The sequence below is a fragment of the Lepidochelys kempii genome, chromosome 2 (genome assembly GCF_965140285.1).
Source record: "Lepidochelys kempii isolate rLepKem1 chromosome 2, rLepKem1.hap1, whole genome shotgun sequence".
Classification (NCBI taxonomy): domain Eukaryota; kingdom Metazoa; phylum Chordata; order Testudines; family Cheloniidae; genus Lepidochelys; species Lepidochelys kempii.
The window spans coordinates 155,704,016-155,722,981 of NC_136381.1; the positions used below are offsets into that span (position 1 = coordinate 155,704,016).

Sequence of the window (18,966 nt, forward strand, 5' to 3'; positions counted from 1 at the left end):
CCTGAAATCATTTTGAGATCAATTTGAGATTTTTTGAACTAGAAATACAGATTTTCAAAAGGAAATTTTTTTTCCTTTGGGGCTGCTGGAAGGGAGGTCCAGAAAGCAGCTGAAACTGAAAGCAGCTTGTTTTTTCTCTGCTTTGGAGCCAGAGGAGAGACAAAAGGGGATTATCTTTGTGAATTGCAGGTTTTCTTTGCCTGGAGGCAGGGTACTTAACTCCTGCAGGGAAATTCACAGTCTTCCAAACCAGGTTTTTTTCCCCCCCTAAAAGTAAATAGGGGGGGTGTTCTACCCATTTGCCTGGAGACAAAAGTGGCAGGGGCTTTTTTTTTTTTTTTAGGATTTTGATTTTTTTTTACAAGGAGCACAAGTTTGAAAAGGAATTTTTTTTTTCCTTTGGGCTGCTGGTAAGCAGGTTTCCAAGTAGTTGGAGGTTTTTTGCTTTGATTTGGGGCCAGAGCAGAGACAAGGGAATTGTCTTTTTCTGTAGGTTGACAATCACTATCAGAGAATAGGTATTCTATTCCAGCACAGCAAAATTTTACAGCCAAGTTTTGTTTGTTTATTTCTAAACCTCGGGTGTAAAGTTAGTTAAAAAACAGAGAGGTTAGGATGACAAAATCCACGGCTCGACAAAAGCTGGAATTAGCCAGATTTCAGGCTAAGGAAAAACAAAGGGAGCATGAAAGACAGATAGAACTCATGCGGCTGAAGAAGGAGGAGAAGGAAGAAGAGAGGAAGCATGTGGAGGAGGAGAGGGAAAAAGAGAGGAAGCATGCACTGGAGATGGAGAAGGTAAAGGCTCAGCAGAATATACCAACAAACCCTAGCAATCCTTCTCCAGGTACCACTCCCCATCCCAGAAAGTTCCCCACCTACAAGGCAGGCGATGATACTGAGGCCTTCCTAGAAAACTTCGAAAGGGCCTGCCTTGGGTACAACATCTCTACTGACCAATACATGGTAGAGCTGAGGCCACAGCTCAGTGGACCCTTAGCTGAGGTGGCAGCTGAAATGCCTAAAGAACACATGAACGAGTATGAACTGTTTAAATCCAAGGCGAGAGTCATAATGGGGATAACACCCGAGCAGTCTCGTCGGAGGTTCAGAGCCCTAAGGTGGAAACCAGACGTGTCATTTACCCGACATGCCTACCACATTGTGAAACATTGGGATGCCTGGATATCAGGAGCAAGTGTTGAATCTCCAGTAAATTTACCCTTCCTAATGCAAATGGAACAATTCTTAGAGGGTGTTCCTGAGGAAATAGAAAGATACATCCTAGATTGGGAAACCCAAAACTGTAATCGAGGCAGGAGAGATTGGAGCCAGATGGGTGGAGGTGGCAGAGAAGAAGAAAACTGGTCGCAGTTGGAGCAGAGATCAGAAGGGACAACCCCAGACCACACCCTATCACCGGGGGCTGCCCAAAGCCCCACCTACCTCCCAAAGAACCCTCCAGACCCCTTATTGTCCCACCACCCCATTCTCCAGGAACCCACCTCGCCCCAGTGACCCGTCAGCTGGATGATGTTTTAAATGTAACGAGCTTGGGCATGTAAAGGCCAACTGCCCCAAGAACCCCAACAGATTACAGTTCATTGCATCGGGATCACATCAGAGGTCTGCAGGCCCAGATACCTCCCAGATACCCTTGGAGCGGAGGGAAACTGTGAGTGTGGGCGGGAAGAATGTCACCGCATGGAGGGACACCGGAGCACAAGTATCCGCTATCCATGCTTCCTTAGTGGACCCCAATTTATTCAACCCAGAGATCCAAGTGACGATTCAACCCTTCAAGTCCAACTTTTTCAATTTGCCTACAGCCAAGTTGCCTGTCCAGTACCAGGGCGTCAGGAACGTGGACTTTTGCAGTCTATGATGATTATCCCATCCCCGTGCTGTTGGGGGAAGACTTGGCCAATCATGTGAAGCGGGCCAAGAGGGAGGGAATGGTCACCCGTAGCCAGGCTAAACAAGCCGTGAGGCCTAGCTCTATTCCGGAAACTTCTGTCAGGACCCAGTCAGAGGTGATGGACCCGTACCCCAGGCCAATGTCTGCAACAGCAGTAGTGGATCCAGTCCCAGAACCGGAACCAGCGGAACAACCAGCACCAGACCATTTGCCAGCACTGAATCCAGTACTTGCAACCTCAACACCAGAGGGCCCCACCGAACCTGAACCGGCAGCAGCCCATAACCCTACACAAGAGGCTCAGCCGGAGCCTGAACCCCAACATAGTGTCCCAGCGGAGAGCGGTTCACGGTCACCGGAAACAGCCCCATCCCCTACATTGCTTCCAGAGGGACCAAGCATAGGTCCACAATCCAATGAGGAACTGATGTCTCCAGCATCAAGGGAACGGTTCCAGACCGAACAGGAAGCAGATGAAAGTCTCCAGAGAGCTTGGACGGCGGCACAGAGCAACCCACCACCTCTCAGCTCTTCTAATCAATCCAGGTTTGTTGTAGAAAGAGGACTTCTATACAAGGAAACTCTTTCTGGTGGACACCAGGAAGACTGGCATCCTCAGAGACGGTTGGTAGTTCCAACTAAATACCGGGCCAAGCTCTTGAGCTTAGCCCACGATCACCCTAGTGGCCATGCTGGGGTGAACAGGACCAAAGACCGTTTGTGGGGGGTCATTCCACTGGGAGGGAATGGGCAAGGATGTTTCTACCTATGTCCGGTCTTGTGAAGCCAGAGAGTGGGAAAACCCCAAGACCAGGTCAAAGCCCCTCTCCAGCCACTCCCCATCATTGAAGTTCCATTTCAGCGAGTAGCTGTGGATATTCTGGGTCCTTTTCCGAAAAAGACACCCAGAGGAAAGCAGTACATACTGACTTTCATGGATTTTGCCACCCGATAGCCAGAAGCAGTAGCTCTAAGCAACACCAGGGCTAAAAGTGTGTGTGCCAGGCACTAGCAGACATTTTTGCCAGAGTAGGTTGGCCCTCCGACATCCTCACAGATGCAGGGACTAATTTCCTGGCAGGAACCATGGAAAACCTTTGGGAAGCTCATGGGGTAAATCACTTGGTTGCCACTCCTTACCACCATCAAACAAATGGCATGGTGGAGAAGTTTAATGGAACTTTGGGGGCCATGATACGTAAATGAGCACTCCAATGATTGGGACCTAGTGTTGCAGCATTTGCTCTTTGCCTACAGAGCTGTACCACACCCCAGTTTAGGGTTTTCCCCATTTGAATTTGTATATGGCCGTGAGGTTAAGGGGCCATTACAGTTGGTGAAGCAGCAATGGGAGGGATTTACACCTTTTCCAGGAACTAACATTCTGGACTTTGTAACCAACCTACAAAACACCCTCCGAACCTCTTTAGCCGTTGCTAAAGAAAACTTACAGGATGCTCAGAAAGAGCAAAAAGCCTGGTATGATAAACATGCCAGAGAGCGTCCCTTCAAAGTAGGGGACCAGGTCATGGTCTTAAAGGCGCTCTAGGCCCATAAAATGGAAGTATCGTGGGAAGGGCCATTCATGGTCCAGGAACGCCTGGGAGCTGTTATTTATCTCATAGCATTCCCCACCTCCAACCGAAAGCCTAAGGTGTACCATATTAATTCTCTAAAGCCCTTTTATTCCAGAGAATTAAAGGTTTGTCAGTTTACAGCCCAGGGAGGAGACGACGTTGAGTGGCCTGAAGGTGTCTACTACGAAGGGAAAAGTGCTGGTGGTGTGGAAGAGGTGAACCTCTCCATGACCCTTGGGCGTATACAGCGACAGCAGATCAAGGAGCTGTGCACTAGGTACGCGCCAACGTTCTCAGCCACCCCAGGAGTGACTGAACGGGCATACCACTCCATTGACACAGGTAATGCTCACCCAATTAGAGTCCAACCTTACCGGGTGTCTCCTCAAGCTAAAACTGCTATAGAACGGGAGATCCGGGATATGTTACAGATGGGTGTAATCTGCCCCTGTGGAAGTGCATGGGCATCTCCAGTGGTTCTAGTTCCCAAACCAGATGGGGAAATACGTTTTTGCGTGGACTATTGTTAGCTAAATGCTGTAACTCGCCCAGAGAACTATCCAATGCCACACACAGATGAACTATTAGAGAAACTGGGATGGGCCCAGTTCATCTTTGCCTTGGACATAACCAAGGGGTACTGGCAGGTACCGCTAGATGAATCTGCCAAGGAAAGATTCACCACACATCTCGGGCTGTATGAATTTAATGTACTCCCTTTCGGGCTGCGAAATGCACCCACCACCTTCCAAAGACTTGTAGATGGTCTCCTAGCGGGATTAGGAGAATATGCAGTCGCCTACCTTGACGATGTGGCCATATTTTCGGATTTCTGGGCAGACCACCTGGAACATCTACAAAAAATCCTTGAGCGCATAAGGAAGGCAGGACTAGCTATTAAGGCTAAGAAGTGTCAAATAGGCCTAAACAGAGTGACTTACCTTGGACACCAGGCGGGTCAAGGAACTATCGGCCCCCTACAGGCCAAAGTGGATGCTATCCAAAAGTGGCCTGTCCCAAAATCAAAGAAACAGGTTCAATCCTTCTTAGGCTTGGCCGGTTATTACAGACGATATGTACCGCAATACAGCCAAATCGCCGCCCCACTGACAGACCTAACCAAAAAGAAACAGCCAAATGCCGTTCAGTGGACCAAAAAGTGTCAGAAGGCCTTTAACAAGCTTAAAGCGACACTCATGTCTGACCCTGTACTAAGGGCCCCAGACTTTGACAAACCGTTCCTAGTAACCACAGATGCGTCCGAGCGTGGCGTGGGAGCAGTTTTAATGCAGAAAGGACCTGATCAAGAATTCCACCCTGTAGTGTTTCTCAGCAAAAAACTGTCTGAGAGGGAAAGCAACTGGTCAGTCAGTGAAAAAGAATGTTATGCCATTGTCTACGCTCTGGAAAAGCTACGCCCATATGTTTGGGGATGGCATTTCCACCTGCAAACCGACCATGCTGCCCTGAAGTGGCTTCACACTGTCAAAGAAAATAACAAAAAACTTCTTCAGTGGAGTTTAGCTCCAAGATTTTGATTTTGACATCGAACACATCTCAGGAGCTTCTAACAAAGTGGCTGATGCACTCTCCCATGAAAGTTTCCCAGAATCAACTGGTTAAAATCGTCCTTGAGATGTGGAAAATATTGTTAGTCTTTATGTACTTGGTAGTATATTTAGAGATGCATGTATCTTACTAATTCTGTTTTTCCTAGAGCTCCAGGAAGAAATCCCAGCCAGTGTTTCACCCTAGCTGAGATTTGGGGGGCGTGTAATAAATGTGAAGGGAAGGGGAAACCCCTTTAAAATCCCTCTTGGCCAGAGGAAAACTCCTCTCATCTGTAAAGGGTTAAGAAGCTAAAGGTAACCTCGCTGGCACCTGACCAAAATGACCAATGAGGAGACGAGATACTTTCAAAAGCTGGGAGGAGGGAGAGAAACAAAGGTCTGTGTCTGTTGGTATACTGCTTTGCCGGGGATAGAACAGGAATGGCGTCTTAGAACTTTTAGTAAGTAATCTAGCTAGGTATGTGTTAGATTATGATTTCTTTAAATGGCTGAGAAAAGAATTGTGCTGAATAGAATGACTGTTTCTGTCTGTGTGTCTTTTTTGTAACTTAAGGTTTTGCCTAGAGGGATTCTCTGTGTTTTGAATCTAATTACCCTATAAGGTATCTACCATCTTGATTTTACAGGGGTGATTCCTTTACTTCTGTGTGCTCAAATAAATTGGTTAGTCTCTAAGGTGCCACAAGGACTCCTTTTCTTATTACTTAAAAGTGCCCACATGGCAGAAAACTGACTGCCAGGATAAGAAAAGCCAGGGATCTCCAACTGAAGCTCCTCATGATGGAGAAATCTGTCAGACCAGCCTCCAACCCCAGGTGCCCTGGCCAACGGTCAGCAGCCTCTGACAGGGCTGTGCTCCAACAACGGCTGCCAAGCCTGCTCCTAGAAAGGCTGAAAAAAAATGGTCGCAGACATCCCTGCACTGAGAGTCACCCAAAAGAAAGTGATCTCCTGCTGAAAGATCTCCCCTGGTACCAAGAGCGCTGGACTGTGAGGCACCAGGAACGTACAGTACCGAGAGTTCCCAATGAGCTAAAGACCCTATGCGGGCAAGCTCTAATGGAGGTTCACATACTAAGTGAAACCTTCCGACTTGGCACACAGGTAGCTAAAGATCTTGGCACCGAGCGGTACAGTGGTGCCTCCTGCTCTACCTATTCTGCTCAGTAATCTGTGTGCTCTCAGTAACCCCCTGCCGATACCCAAGCAACTGTAGGAGGAATCCATCTGGTTCAAATGCAGTGGGGGCAAGCGCTGGAATACAATAGTTGGGACAAGGTGTGTCTGGGAGAGGTGGTGGAGACTGGGATTGTCATGTCCAGGAGACTGGGAGTGGGACCTAATAGGAGATGGAGGGAGGTGAGGGGGAGAGAGAGATCTGACAAGGTGCCAGGTTATAGGGAAGAAGAGAACTGGGACTGGCTGGGCAAAGAGAAAAAAATTCTGCAGGAGGTGAGGACACAGATTGGATGGGAAGCCATGGAATGGTGACTGGGCGCTGGTGGCAACTGGAGGAGACAGGCAGATCAGGGAGTTGGGGAGGGAACTGGGATTAGCAGGCCAAGGGGATTTGGGGACTAGAAATGATTGGGCAAGGAGATGGGGAGTCTACAGGAGTGTGACTAAGGCTATGTATCACTGTAAGGTAGGTAGCTTCTCTTTGTCAGCAAAAAGGAGCTCTCCTGCTGACAAAATACCTCTCCCCCCCCCCCCCCCCCCCCCCCACAGCGGTAGGTTTGTTGGTGGGAGAGTGTCTCCTGCTGACAAAGTGCTGTCCATACCGGCACTTCTTGTCATTAAAATTTTTGTTGGTCAGGAGGTGTTTTTTTTCACACCCCTTACTGACAAAAGTTTTAATGACAAAAGTGCAGTGTAGACATAAGACACTGGTCAAGGAGCCTGGGATTGGAATCAGAAACAACAGTACTGTGAAAGGGACAGGTGGGAGGGGAGAGGGCAGAATTGATCAAGCTTGGAGGTAATGGGCAGAAAAGTCTGTGCCAAATAGAGAACACTTCCCTCCAGAGTTTGGAATGAAACCCAAGATCACACTGCCTCACCATTCCTCTGCTGTGAGCAAATCTCTGAAACCCACTGTCAAAGTGTCCCCATTCCCCTCTAGTGCTGTCCCAGTTGGGGATGACAACCTACTATTCCTATCCATTACTCCATTAGCTACAGTAGCAGAGTTCTGTGTGGACCAAAAGGATCCAACCTGGCTGATGAACCACGTAGGTGTGAATATGATGCCACTTGGTGGACATTTTTTTTAAGTTTGCTTTTTAAAAAACTTTGGAAATTACACAGAAATTGCATTAAAAGAACATTTAAAATGCAGCGTCAAACACTCAAAAGTTAAGAAATGCCAGAATTAAGGTTGCCTGTACAACCTTAATTTGATCCTCTTGTGTGACTGTATTATGATAGTCTTTAATTACATGATTATGTACTGTTTTCCATAGGGCCCCTGCTTCATTCAGTGCACACGATGAATGGTGCTTAATTAATGAGCAGCTATTAATATGTTGTTTTCTTTATGTTCAGTGTGTGGTCCTAGGCCTGATTTACTGCAGACTATACAAACACTGACAACAGAATTATTAATTTCTTCAAGTGCTTTTCTGTGGTGCTCATCATTTATAGCATCCGAGTCTGCACCAACATTAAAGAAATTATTGTCAGAATACCCCTGTGAGGTGAGGTGGTATTATCCCCTTTTTACAGAAGAACTGAGGCACAGAGAAACTGAGAACAAAAGTATCCTTTAATTTTGGGTGCCCAGTTTGAGACTTAGGATTGGATTTTTCAGAATATTTAGCATTATATAGCACAGCTCAACATCAGTTGCATGTGTGAGTGCTCTCTCTCCCCTCCTTCCCCCCCCAAGTCAGGCATCCAGAAAATGAGGAACACAATTAGTGATCACCTCTGAACAGTTTAGTTTAAATGACTTGACTAGCATCATATAGGAACTCTGACACAGGCAGGGATATGATCCAATTCTGTACGGCAGTTTTCATCTGCCTTATCTATGAAACTGTTCTTTCACTTTTGGTAGTCCCTTGTATCATTCACGACACACATTCCAACTCTGCAGCAAGTGAGACAGGAGTCTTACAGGCAGACTGCTTCACTACGCAACCTTGATTTATCCCCAGGCAGCTCCATTCTGTGCATTGCATGAGGCAGAAGTGGAAAGGTGTGCAATTAGAAATAAGGTACTAATCTTTAACCATGAGGGTGATTAACCATTGGAACAAACTACCAAGGGAAGTGGTGGATGCTTTTGAAGTCTTCAGATCAAGACTGAATGTAGACACAAGCTATTGGGCTCATGGCAGGGATAACTGGGAAATTCTGTGACCTGTGCTATACATGAGGTTCCTTCTGACCGTAAAATCTATGCAAGTAATAAAGCCCTGTTTCTTTTCCCTATGTTCAAACACACCCATTGCCTTTTCCTTTCCCTTCTGGTTAACACTTACCTTCCTGCTACATTTGAGATATTCCCAACATTTCTTATATCCCCGGTTATCTCCTCTTTGGTAAACATGGAGGGAGGTATTTTGGCTTTGCAGAGGGCAAGCTCCTTTTCTTGCAAGGCTGCCCTCTGCCTTCCTGCTGGCAGCTGTTCTATATAGCCTGGGTGGACTATGAATTAAACAATGGGAAACCTTATTGCGAACTAAGGGGATGTCTGCGTGTGGAACCTCAGTATGTACTTTCTGTTCACACCTTTAGTTAATTCAGTTTACATGTTCCTGTGTACCTGTTCACTAAGAAAATGTACAGGATCTACTCTGGGTGAAACACTGCCCCCAGTCATAAGTGATTATCATTGTCTAGTGAACCATTTTGTTGTCGTGAAAGTCATCATCCCATAAAGAATGTGTATGTGAAAGAGCTTTAAATCGGAAGCTAAAATATTTTTTTCTCCTTCCTATGTCACATCCTGTTTTTTTTTACTAAGCATTAGTTTTTGGTAGACTATTAAATGATTACATTTCACTTCACTTACAAGCATTGTTTTCTAATGTATTATCTGCTTTCCTTAATAGGAGGCATGGCTTCGAATGAATTACCTTGTTGATTTCAAGCATCACTTCATGCGTCATTTTCCTTATTCTTTACAAGAAACAATTAAGCACAAAAAGAGAGATCCATACAAAAGGTATGAGTAAAACAGGTGTCACTTTACGTCTTTTTCTTTCATGAATAAGTGAGACCACATGTATGAATGAGATACACAGCCTAGTATTAATCTTTCAGCATAGCAAAAAAGGGGAAAAAATACTTTGGGTGGGTTTTTTTCTTTAAGAGATGTGGAGAGGTATTTAGATGGTGGTTAGGTTGCTCTTAATTGATACATTTATAAAGAGTCTAAGATAATTTCTCATATGAAACTAGATCTGGATGTTATTATTTTTCCTCCAGGGCAGATTGGAAGGCCCTGGAGGTTTTTCGCCTTCCTCTGTAGCATGGGGCACGGGTCACTTGCTGGAGGATTCTCTGCTCCTTGAGGTCTTCAAACTACAATTTGAGGACTTCAATAGCACAGATATAGGTGTGAGGTCTTTTTTAGGAGTGGTGGGTGAAATTCTGTGGCCTGCATTGTGCAGGAGGTCAGACTAGATGATCATAATGGTCCCTTCTGGCCTAAATATCTATGAATCTATTTCAGAGAAACTAAAATGCAGAATCTTAGAAGTAGAAGTATTCACTTGCATTTATTAGACAATTGGGTTCTCAATTTGTGGCCTGCAGGGCACTTGCTGCTGGATTCTCTAGGTGTGTTTGTTCTACTGGTTTTGGGTATCCTGTTTCCTGCTGTTAAATTGCATTGAAAACCAACTAAAATACATTTATTTTCCGTGTAGTTATGGTAGGGTGTTGGATGAATGTGAACGGAAGGTCCATAATATCTATATTAAGATATGGTCCATGTTTTAAGAAAGTGTGAGAGCCCTGTATTAGATAATGGATCGGTTTATGCATTATATCTTAGTAGTAGTAAACAAAAATCTGTGATCTGGAGTGTATTTGGGCCCTAAGTGGCTGAGTAATGATATAAGGGAGAGTAAAGACACTTCTCTCTCCAAGCCAGGGTTGATCAGAAGCTGTCTCCCCCTATCTGTGCCTTGGCAGCACAACTGAGCCAGTTTGGTGGAAATAATAATCTGTTGCTTGGAAGGGCCAATAGCAGATTGCTTCCCTTCCCCACCCCCAGGCAAATACTGAAGGATTTGTGGCTTTCTGTGAGGCCGTGTATAATAGCATGCCCTCACCTCAAGAGCACCCCATTATGCCAGGGCATGTTGTTGCAAGGGATCCTCATCTCTGGTACCTCCTTGCAGCTTCTTCTTCAGCTCTGTAATGGAACATCTCTTGTCAGTATCTTCTCCTAATTGTCTCTATCTAGGTGCTTTGTTGCCAAATCACATAAAAATGCAATCCCCTTCCAGGGTCAATCTATAAAACCAAACATCTTCCAACTAATAATTCTTCTGCGCCTCTTGGGCTACACTTTTGTCCCCTACTCCTGGGTGCTGCAGAGCTTCTCCTGTGATACTTTCTCCTAGCAGGTTTTTCCACAGGGCCTCTAGGGGTAAGTCTGCACAACATCTTGAACCGAGCCTCCCAGCCCAGGTTGACAGACTTGGGCTAGTGGGGCTTGTACTAGTGCTCTAGAAATAGCGGTATAGACAATGATTTTAAGTTGTGGCTTGGATGCTGAAGCCCCATGGGGTTTACACTGGTGCAGCCACGCTGATAGTTGAAATTCCATCGTAGGCTGTATCTGAATTACAGTTTCTCTGGGCTCCTCAACGGGTGGTGTGTAGCCTACAGGCACAATTTAGCCCTACATCAGGAAATCGTTGTGCTTGAAAGTGTCTATCAGTGGAGTCTACATAAAAACCAGCAAGTGTTGTTAGAATTTCAATTCCTACTTCAGCTCCCCTCAAAAACTGTAAAATTCTGAAAATGAACATTAAAGGAATGCATGCATCATTCGTGTCCTATATATTCCTTCTTCATAACTCCATGCAAGTTACACCTCATCACCATATCTCTAAACTATGCCCCACCCTACCTCTAAGCTATAAGGCTATTTTGTTGGGTCAGTATAGAATCAATAATATATTTAATTAGACAGGTACCCCCCAAATTTCTGAAAGCAGAGCTCCCTTTCAGGAAAATAAGACCCGTCACCCCTCTCCACCCCAAATCTCCACTGTGTATAATTAAGGTCCATGCATCTTAATTTACAGATCTTCCATAAATTACACTCTCTTGGCTAGTTCTTTTAGCCACTTCTCTCCTTTTGGGAAATGCTGCTGTAGATATTCAGGTTATTATACTACTACTACTTTCCTGCATGCTTTGAGCAGTTACATTAAATCTTAACTATGTATCATCATTGGCTTCTGAGTTAGCACTCACTGAAATGAATAGGTCAGTTCTCAAATGAGGTAGTTCACACTTGAGAGCTGTTGTTTATCTTTGCAAACTCTAGCAGACCTCTTTGAATTGATCACCTTCCACATTTGGAAGGGTTTATTTTTTTGAACCGTACAAACTAAAGACTAATTTTTTGTTTTTAATGTAAGCTATTACTCTGAAGGACAAATTAAGTCTGTCTGTAAGGCCCCAAACCCTGGTGCCTCACTCTTAAGGAAAGACAGAATTAGACCTAAAGACTTCAAAGCTAATTTGGTCTCAACATGTGTTAGCAAATACGAGAGCTCCATACATGTTCTGTTGGTATAATACATTGATGGAGTGTTAAAACGTCTTTATGAAATAAAATAAAATAAAAATGCTATCTTTTTGGGTGGTAGAATGTGTTAAATATATGGTGTTTGACATATATGGAAGTATATGTAGGCTTTGCTGATTGATAAAATTACTTTTAAATTTAGCAATTTACAGATTTACCAACTAACATTTTGTACTGCTTTTAAAAAAAAAAGAAAGAAAAAAAGGAGTGACATTCACTCTTAGTTATACCACACTGGAAACTTCTAAATTGTGTTAGGCTAATAGTCTCGGGAATGGAGGGGTGAGCATGGAAAGGAGTCATAATTATACTCCTGCCCTTCCTGGGACTGTTGTATAATCTTGTGAGCTCAGTGGAGGTGTTGGGTGCTTATCATGTTTAAAAATCAGGTCACTTATTTATTTATTTAACCATAGATTTAGGAGCCTTCGTGAGGCTCCTATTTTTAAAAGTTTTGCTTTAAACCTGTAGTGCTTAGAAGAAATTTTTTCTATATTACGATAACTTTGTGAAACATTAATGCATTAAAAACTGCATTCATTTTTCATAAATATCGGTATATGTATTTTACTTAGCACCAAGTACTGTATGACATCGTCAAACAGCGTAGACCATCTTTTATTGAATTTAACCCTGTGTGACATTATGGTTTCACTGGCAAGTGCTTCAACACTTCAAATGGATTCTGACTGGCTGGGTATGATAAGAAAGTTTGTGACCGAAACCCTTCAGCATGGCTGCAGATTGAACTGCAAGCAGTTGAACAGATTGCTTGGAGTGACATGGAGACTAATGCAAATACAACGAAACAAAGGTAAGAGTAGTTAGCAGGTAGTTGTCTTTAAAAACCAAATATATCCTATGCACGGGAAATGTTCTGTGTCTCTGATTAACTTCTACAGTTTAAGGTGGATGGGGTACAAAGTTAAGAATGTCCTAAAATGTTCTGTAGTGTGTACTGTCCACAAAGTAGTAGTAATTCACTGTATACATCCCCTACTTCACAGGGCATTGAGAATTGCTGATTAAAGAGTTTTGTAAAGCACTTTTAGATTCTTGGATTAAACATACTCTAAAAGTGAAAAGCAATAGGAGTAGTATATTTGTGTATTTGTACCCATTTTCTCTTACCTTTAAGTAAAAAAAAAAGAAGAGGAAAAAGAGATCACTTTAATGAATAAGGGAATTCATTTACATCTGCATCTTATTGATCACAGTTAATCAGTATTTCTTGAGGCCATTTCAATGTTCCATTCTGTGTTTAAAATCATTTTCATGGTTTGTAGATGTGCCTTTGTAATGATAAGAAGGCTGTCATACTGCTGGAATGATAAGCTTGCATTGATGAAAGCCTGTGTCAAGTAACACTTTATTTCCCAGTGTTTCATTAATTTTCCTTTCCAAGAGAGGGCGCACATCTGTCACTTCTAGGTCCAATGCAGAATGCCTCTCTTTCAGCTGCTTTTTCTTGATTGTGATACAGGTGAAATATTGCTGGCCCTTATGCTGCTCGATTTTTGATGGAGGACTTACTCAGGCTGTGTCAACACTTAGGGCTTGTCCACACTACTACTTTTGTCACTATAACCTATATCACTCTGGGGCGTGAAAAAAACATCCCCCTGAAGAACATAATTTACACTAACAGAAGTGCTGGTGGGGACAGCGCTATGTCAGTGGGAGAGTGTCTCCCGCCGACGTAGCTACTGCCGTTTGTGGAGCTGGTTTTATTATGTTGACTGGAGAGTTTTCTCCCTTTGGCACAGAGTGGCTACATGAGCGATTTTACAGAGGCGCACCAGCATCAGTACAGCTGTGCTGCTGTAAGCTTGCTAGTGTAGACATGGCGTTAAAATGCTACAGCAGCACACTTCCACTGGAGTGTGGTGTAGAATGAGAGGTGATCTGTGAAATAGCATGAATACTTTATCCATTAAAGGCTTTACAGATAAGGACCAAGTTCTAGAAGTAGATCTGGATTCATATAGGGATTCACAGTAGTGTGTGGTGTACCAGGGTTGGGCTGTGTGTGTGGAACTAGCTGTGTCCAGATGGAGCATGTTGTAACAGTATCTGGATCCGACATGGGTAGGTCTTCTGCATCTGAATGAAAAGGGTGAAATCTGTTTTTCCTGGACAATCAAAGATCAAGGAAAGAAGGAATTAATGGCCATTGCAGGTATTTGAATGTCTTTTAACAGTAATGAATCCAATAGGACCCAGAGACTGAAACCAACTTTACAACTAGAGGGCTGATGCCTTGATTAGAGTGTGAGGTGGTAACTTCTACCTGCTTTTCAAATGCTCTCCCATTCCTAATAGTCACACCTTCTTAGCATTCAAATAGATTATCTGTGTTTTTCAGTATTCATTCATTTTCATTCTTGTATTATTTTTCATTGTGAAATTCTTTAATACTTTAAAAACATATATGTTATGTGGGTTTTAGGTAGTTCCTTATCTAGCATTGTAATTTTAATTGTCTGAGGAATTTTACACTGCAAACATTATTTCAAGATTTGTCTGTGAAGGCTCATTGTACACCCTGCAGAAATTGATTCCAAAATGGTTTACTCCCAGGGGGGGAGGGATAGCTCAGTGGTGGGGGGGAGGGATAGCTCAGTGGTTGGAGCATTGGCCTGCTAAACCCAGGGTTGTGAGTTCAATCCTTGAGGGGGCCATTTAGGGATCTGGGGCAAAAATTGGGGATTGGTCCTGCTCTGAGCAGGGGTTGGACTAGATGACCTCCTGAGGTCCCTTCCAACCTTGATATTCTATGATTTGGATTTTACATAGAAATGGGTATTTTAAAATATTTTACTAGCTCCTCAATAGATATTCTTAATGTAATGAGAAGATAAAAAGCACTTCTAAATTTCACATTTTTAATGTTTTTTCTTTCTAGTGGCAATGGAGACTTTGATAAAAGCAGTATATACACTGTACCAGCAGAGGAATCTCCTCTTTCCTGTTCGTATGTTGCTTTTGAAATTTTTTAGCAGGGTTTATCAGAAAGAAGAGTTGAGCGCTCAAAGAATCAGGTAAAGATTTTTTCTTTATTTTTAAAATTTTTAACCTTGCAGATTTAGTCTCAAAGTTTAGGCCATGAACTTCCACAGTAGAACAAAGCTTGTTGATACAGAATAAAAGCTCATTGGGGAAAGCTCAGATGATGTGTCCCTTTGCTCCATTTTTCAGTTTCTTCCCCACTGCCAGAATTGTTTTGGAGAATTTGGCCAATCTGTGCTCAAATATAATTTATTACCTAATTTCCATTTCCAGTAAATTTAAGCATGTGTAAAATTTTAAATAGTTAATTATCCCAGTTCATTCATTAAGCAGAGGTTTTTAATTTCTTTTTTGCCTTGAAATTCCACACATGACTACTTTTTTAAAACATTTTAATGTGTGGCAAAGATGGAGATTTGCAGAAATAGATACATTAGAAAATTAGATCGTTTACATTTAGCTTGGTAAAGAATTAAATTGAACTACAATAGAACCTCAGAGTTACGAACGCCTTGGGAGTGGAGGTTGTTTGTAACTCTGAAATGTTTGTAACTGAACAAAATGACATGGTGGTTGTTGTAAAAGTTTACAACTGAACGTTAACTTAATACAGCTTTGAAGAAGAAAATGCTGCTTTTAACCATCTTAATTGAAATGAAACAAGCACAGAAACAGTTCTTTCTTCATCAAATCTTTTTTTAAACTATCCCTTTATTTTTTTTAGTAGTTTACGTTTAACACAGTACTGTACTATGTTGCTTTTTTTTATTTTTTTTATTTTTGGGGGGTGTGGGCTCTTCTGCTGCCTGATTGCATACTTCCAATTATAAATGGTGTGTGATCTGTTCGTAGCTCAGCAACTGTATGTAAATTGTTGCTGATGTGACATCTAGGATTGCAGTTTTTTCTCCTTTTTTAGTAGGGATAAAATGTGAGTTCTGTGAGAAAGACCTCTCTGTACATCCAACATGTTTGGAAATGTGGACACCCATATTGTTTTTGCTCTAGTACCTTCACAGAGCTCCCTTTTATTTCTGAATATTTGGCCCTGAGTTTGTAAAAGACAACATCCAATTTCTTTCCTGTATCTATGGTGCAGAAACTTTTTTTACTGCACGTCTACATTTCACTAGCTGCTAGCAGTGTTGATTAGTATACTTTGGATATCTTATTCCCAGAAATAATTATTTTTAATGTTCAGCCTTTTTATATTATCACACTTGTGTGATTCCACCGCAGCCCAGTTAACAGCTGTGGAGTTTTCCAGAGCTGCTCTTGGTTCTTATTTAAAAAGTAATGGAACTTTGTACAGATTATAAGCATTTTGGAGTAGGGACTGTCTTTTTTGTAATGTGTGCGCGTAACCTTGCACAATGGGGCCCTGATCCCTGTTGGGGTCCTCTAGGCACTACTGTAATAGAAATAATATAATAATGATAAAAGTTGTAGTAATAACTTGCTCTAGCTCAATAGTGTCTGAGCACTGTGCCTTTACTCATTCTATCTGTGGATGCTGAGATATGGGAGTTTATATTCTGTGCCCCATGTAAAGCAAAGAAGTCAGGAAACAGATGAATGTGCCCTGTTGTCTGGGATACTTAAGGAAAGGTCACTCCCTGAGAAGATGCTCTGTCTCCAATGTACTTACTATATCTGTCAAAACCAAGAAGTTACTGCTTATACAGAAGGCATTTAAACTGATTTGCAGGATTTGTGTCCCTCTGGTTCCTGGCGGATTCCAAAGATCCCATTTAAATCTGGGAGATCTTTGAGCCAAACTACTTGGATCTAAGTCCTCAGATTTGCATGGTTCCTCGTCTTCTGAGACTTCAGGCACTTTATCCAGTGCCTTCAAGAGGAGAGAGTAGGAGTGCTCAGGCTAAGGGGTGTCAAATAACTAGTCTGTTGTGTGTTCTAGGGCAGACTGTTGCCTCAGTTCCTGAGACCTCCAGGTACTGCACTCTTGGTAACAGAATGCTCCTCAGACATGGAGGGGAAGAGGATAGTTCCTGACAATTCACCTACAATTCTACTTGTTGGTTCTATCCAGTCTCTGATCCTCCACTCAAACAGGAATATAATGCCTCTTCTGCAATGACTTCATCATGATCCCTTCTTAGAACAGTCATGTGTTCTCTGTAGTAAGCCTGATGCACATTCTCTGGCAAGTACTCTGGTTGCAGCGGACCGGAAATAATACATCCCTTTTCAATTTGCCTGATTGAAAAGGGATGTATTATAGAATTAAATATGAAAATATACAATACACTCAATATGGTGTTCCATGTTATTAAATTAAATGTTAATTATGCTTGCATTTTCAATATGTCGCAGATTTTTATATTGATGTATAGTTACTTTGTAGCACTGGTATTTCTTTAGGGGATATTTGAGGATTTAGGCTTCCAAGGAGGTGGTTTGAGATTGTGGAGTATGCACATTAGTTGGATGCCTTTGCTCTGTATAATGAAATGGATTATCTGGATGTCTCTAGTATTCCAGGAAATAATTGACAGTTTACATAGCAAAAGTTTTGTTTCACAATAAGCCGTCCCTTGCTGTGAGTTGGAACTTCAAGTGGTCCCTGCACGTTCCCACTCCTGGGATGTGCAGTAATGCAGCTCTGCTCTCATAGCAGTGCATGTTGGAGTGCTCTCGCATCTCCTCTTGGCCCTTCTCTTACTGCTACTGAATATTCTGAAGGTGAGGCTATGAGAGGGATTGTGATGTTTCAGCCACCTCAGTTTTTTCTGTCAGTGGTTGCAGACAGACCAGAAATCTCACTAGTTTCTTCCAACCAGGATCTTTGAATCAAGACTCTCACGTTGTTAGCTAGCTTTCAGTTGGTGTCAGATTAGTCTTTTAAATTTTATCTTTTTAAAAGTTATTTCTTTATTTAGTTCATTTTAGTCCATTCCCAACCTGCAGCACTGATCTGTGCATCTTCAAGGAAAAAGGTGTTTGCCTTGGGGAAGGTTATTCTCTGTTTCTCTGAACCATATGCAACACCTTGACCCAAAGGTTTCATAAGGAGCATCAAAACTGGCTCCAAGCCTTCTCCATGATGCCTTTGCAACCAAGTCCTCTGATTTAGAATCCTTAGGATCTGTAAGTACAGATAGGTCTCCTTCAGGGACTAAAGAGCAGCATAAGACCCCTTCCAAGATCTCCGCTACCAGGGTAGAATCTAATATCCTGGTACTGAAGGTTTTGCAAGCATTGGAGTTGGCTGTCTAACAAGATGAGCCGTCTCAGATGTTGACCTCCATTAACAGAGCCAGTCTTCAGGAATGTAATCCTTTGTATCAGACACCTCTGGTTCCAAGCAAAGAAATGGCACAAATATTGACCTCTGTTAGCAGAGCCAATCTGTGTCATGGGACCCCTCAGATACCATAGCCTCTATTCCAAGTGCATCTTTGTGATGGGTTGGATCACAAACCCCCGGGCGTTAGAAACTGATGTGCCAAGACTACTTCTGCTCCTGCTTTCCTGCCCTGTCAGCTTAGGACTTCAGTGCCCTGCCTGGTTTGAGCCAGACCTGCTAGCCAGCTGCAAACCCAGACCCAGGTCTGAACTACATCCCCTAACAGCTGTACGCTTAACTGAAAGCAGCTTACAGAAGTGTTCCTCTCTTGAACCCTCAAATGCCCAACTCCCAATGGAGTCCAAACCCTAAATAAATCCAATGTAAATTGCAAAAGAGCCACAGTAATACATCAGCAGCCCCCCATCCGCTCCCACTCCCAGTGCCTTCTGCCCACCGGCAGCCCCGTCGATCAGTGCCTCACCCTCCCTTCCTGCACCTCCCAATCAGCTGTTTTGTGGCATGCAGGAGGCGGTGAGGGGCGAGGGCACGGCAGGTTATGGGGAGGGGTGGGAAGGGGTGGAGTGGGGGCAGAGGCAGGGCCTGTGGCAGAGCCAGGGGTTGAGCAGTGATCACTCCCTGGCACATTGGAAAATTGGCACTTGTAGCTCCAGCTCCGGAGTTGGTCCCTATACAGGTTGGCCACTGCTGACATAAGGTAACTGAAGACTTCAGTTGTAGATGAGATACACTCTCTCTCTAGGGCTATCCAGACATACACTTGTTTGCAACCAGACACAATTCAA

General features: G+C 43.2%; 1 protein-coding gene across 8 annotated transcripts in view; it reads left to right on the forward strand.

The window, feature by feature from the left end:
• The window catches only part of TEX10 (testis expressed 10), a 130,409-nt gene that overhangs the window by 24,148 nt on the left and 87,295 nt on the right, over positions 1-18,966 (forward strand). For 7 of the 8 annotated variants that reach the window (XR_012157406.2, XM_078851651.1, XM_073332519.2 and 4 more), the window contains 3 exons: positions 9,125-9,237; positions 12,420-12,658; positions 14,750-14,885. Coding sequence is in view for 7 of the 8 variants with exons in the window: in XM_078851651.1 (XP_078707777.1) it covers positions 9,125-9,237; positions 12,420-12,658; positions 14,750-14,885 (488 nt within the window). In the remaining variant the exon portion in view is untranslated. The remainder of the gene's footprint in view (positions 1-9,124; positions 9,238-12,419; positions 12,659-14,749; positions 14,886-18,966) is intronic. The other variant, XM_073332515.2, reaches the window with a different exon arrangement.